The sequence below is a fragment of the Mirounga angustirostris genome, unplaced genomic scaffold, assembly GCF_029215605.1.
Source record: "Mirounga angustirostris isolate CCGP_5_RB_7025 unplaced genomic scaffold, mMirAng1.0.hap1 SCAF_12, whole genome shotgun sequence".
Taxonomy (NCBI): Eukaryota; Metazoa; Chordata; class Mammalia; order Carnivora; family Phocidae; genus Mirounga; species Mirounga angustirostris.
The window spans coordinates 72,782,339-72,785,611 of NW_026991720.1; the positions used below are offsets into that span (position 1 = coordinate 72,782,339).

Sequence of the window (3,273 nt, forward strand, 5' to 3'; positions counted from 1 at the left end):
CTTGAGTACCAGGTATTGTGCTGGGTGCTACTGGGGAATCCTGGGAGATTATGGGGGGGACACTACAGGAAAAAACTACCAGCAAGAATTCTGCCCTCATGGCACTAAACAGAGCATCCAGTACAGATGAGTTCAGATAATGCATTGGGAAACCCTGAAAACACAACAGAATAGACCTGAGGCACTTTAGGGATGGCAGACTTTGGATATCATCTAGTTCAGTGGTTTTGAGGCTAAAGATCACTTGCGAGAGCTTTTTAAAAAGTCCCAGACTCCACACAGGGGATTATGATTCAGTAGGTGTGAGTTAGGGCCCAGGTATGTACAGTTTTTTTAACTGCTCAGACAACTGTGATGGTCACCCTGGTTCGGGGAACACTCATCTAACATAGGCTTGTTTTATAGAAAAGGGAACAAAGCCTAGAGAATTAAATGATTTGGTCAGTGTAATTATATTTGGTGAGGTAAGCAATAAGAAGCTTCTGTGGAATCCTAAAGAGGGGTGGGGCTCAGAGGGAGAAAGGAGGACAATAAAGTGGTATTTACAGGAAACAGACTGGGAAGAGAGGGAGAGGTGCTGACTAGGATGTGATATTAATCCAAGATTGACTGAAACCTGGTGGTGACAAGAAAAGAGATCCATATGAAACTACCTCCTACAGCTTTCCAGGTGTTACCTGTGAAATTCTGTAGCACTCTTCATACCCTACTGCAGCTATAACACAGTAAGCATTGCTACTTAGAGTGGGAAATGGGGTCTTCCAACCAGTAGCAATGGCATCATCACCTGGAAATCTGTTAGGCAGAATCCAGGGCTCCTCCCCAGCCCTACAGAATCATAATCTGTATTTTAATAAGATCCCAGGCGTTCCAAATGCACACTAAAGTTTGAGAAGCACTGCTCTAAAGGGCTTCCTATTCTTTAGAATGAGAGCAACATTAAAATAAATAGGAAATAGATAAAGGTAAACAATTTGCGATTTCAAGCATAGGGTGGAGTTGGCTTAATGAACTGAGGTAGACTCGCCAAAGTCACTTTTAGCTACCGGATACACTGTATCTCAAGTGTTCCAAGAGTTCTAAGAATCTTTCCTCCACTGGTCTGAGGCAAAAGTCTAAAAGTTTATCAGTTTAATGATGGCAAAGACTGCTAGACCCCACTTGAGTAAAGAAACTGAGTAACTGTTAACTTCTCATGGCCTTAGGGTCCTCATTTGTAAAAATAACCAAACAAAACCCAAAAATGCTGAATGATCATTTCTCCCAGCTCTAAAAAGTTTTTATTTCATTTCTTTTGAGAGAAACTGCCTTCTTCTGCTCCAGTAATTTAAAAAATATTAATGCTTCTACAAATAGTTATTAATAAGCTAAGAACTCTAATAGAAATCGATTTCTTCCTGGATGACAATCCAAGGCTCTGTAAGGACGGGTAATAATGAAAGAAGAGGAAAAAAGAAAGAGAAGGGAGAAAATACACACACATTCACACCAGGTTTACTTGTTTTGCTTTACTTGATAGGTTGTAGACTATCTTGGCAATGGCTTGTTGAAAGTTACTTCCATTTTTTTCTTTTTAACCCGTACTAGCCTACCTCATATAACCTTGCCACCGCCCCTACCCTTCGGCTCTCGTCCCCCCCGCCCCCTTTTTTACACTGAGTGAAGGAACAAGGAGAGCCGTCAGATACCAAATTCACCTACTTCTCAGTCGTGCTGTGTCTGGGAGAATGGCGGTAGAGTTGAGACCCCCTGTAGCCTTGCGAGTGGAGAGCTGCTGTTCCTGAAAGTCCTTCTCCCCGTCAGATTGGAATACTTCCACAAAACTGATTAGGTCAATTCCCCTAGCATTCCGCTCCTCCTCGTGAAAAGTGTTGTTGCTCCGCAGGTTACTACAGTGTAAATGTCACACGGTACTCAGAGAGCTCAACCTTATTCCCAAAGAAGAGGTCCCCAGTCACCTGGCCACTCCCAAGGAACTCTCCAAGGTTCCAGGATGTGGACGTAGGAGACAGGGTTCCTGACGCAGCCTGAGACTAGCAAAACCTCAACAGGAATTCCCATAGTGACCCCACGCCATCAAGTGTGAGGAGGCAGGGCAGGATTCCTCCATAGTATTCACGTTTTAGGGTTTGATCAGTACTCTCTAGGGAGGAGCAATGGAACCCTAGCATGTCAACGACTTGGAGTTTCTAAACACCTCCGCCACCAGTGGAGATCCAGCCGAGGGTTCCGAAGTGAAATACCTCAACAGACCGACTTGGAAGAATTAATATTGTATTCATAATAAAGGTAAACTCAAAACCAGATACAAGTACAGTCAAATATATAAGGTTTGTTCTTTCTCGATTCATTCCGACTCCATCACCAGCTTCCGATTTCATATGAAAACGAGGCTAATTTCTAATTTTAACAGCGTTTTCCTCCCCTCTAGGTGCAGGTTTTAAAATAGCAGCAAATTTAAACACGAGAGAATTTAGGCCTATATCAAGAACATCACTTGATAACAGGTATCTACATATAAGCCCAGTGCAAACAAAATGGTCATCAACTCCATTTTTTTTCCCCCCACTAAAAACGCTTCATTGCCTCCCAGACCTTCGTGGTCACACTTTCCGAAGAAGAGCGGCAAAACCTCGCGTACTCTGTTTAGAGAGACGCTCCGGGAGAAGCTCGCGCCACAAGTCCCCGGACAGGTTGGCTGACGACAGCCAACCCCTCCCTCAGGCGGCGCAGTTCTCGAAGGCCTCAGCTCCGCGCCTGGAACCTCGGTCCCGCGGGTTCCGATCGTTTCCATTCCGGCCCCCATTTCCGCTCTTGATGCCCCCAGTGCTCGTCCCTGTCCCCAGATCTCAACGTCCCCCCCCCCCCCCCCACTTCCCAAAGCACAGACACCCGTCCGTACCTGCGCTTCCTCGTCCTCCGTCACCACCCCCACCACCGGGATGTGGCGGGTGCTCCTGGGCCTGATCTTGCCTCCGGGTTCCTGGACCTCGGCCGTCGCACCGGCCCCCGCTGTCCACATGGCTGCAGCGGCGGAGTGAGGGATGGAAGGGAGGGTGCTTCTGTCCTACCCTGTTCCCGTTAGCCGCAGGACCCAAAGAGACCCCGCCACCGAAAAGGGAAGGCCGCCTGAGAGCCGCTACAGTCGCGAAAAGCCCCGGGGGTCCGACAGCGGCCCCGGCCACCGCGACGCCAGCCGCATCACCCCGCCGCAGCCCACCGGCCGACTTTGGCTCTAGCGGGCCGGCCGGTTGTTAACAAGCCAGCGCGTTG

General features: G+C 47.9%; 1 protein-coding gene across 2 annotated transcripts in view; it reads right to left on the bottom strand.

Annotated features, from left to right (window-relative positions):
* The window catches only part of CFAP69 (cilia and flagella associated protein 69), a 58,188-nt gene extending 54,920 nt beyond the window's left edge, over positions 1-3,268 (bottom strand). For both annotated transcript variants that reach the window (XM_064575302.1, XM_045864765.3), the window contains exon 1: positions 2,903-3,268. In XM_064575302.1, the coding sequence (XP_064431372.1) occupies positions 2,903-3,022 (120 nt within the window). In that variant the 5' untranslated portion in view covers positions 3,023-3,268. The remainder of the gene's footprint in view (positions 1-2,902) is intronic.
* Between the last annotated feature and the right edge of the window lie 5 nt (positions 3,269-3,273).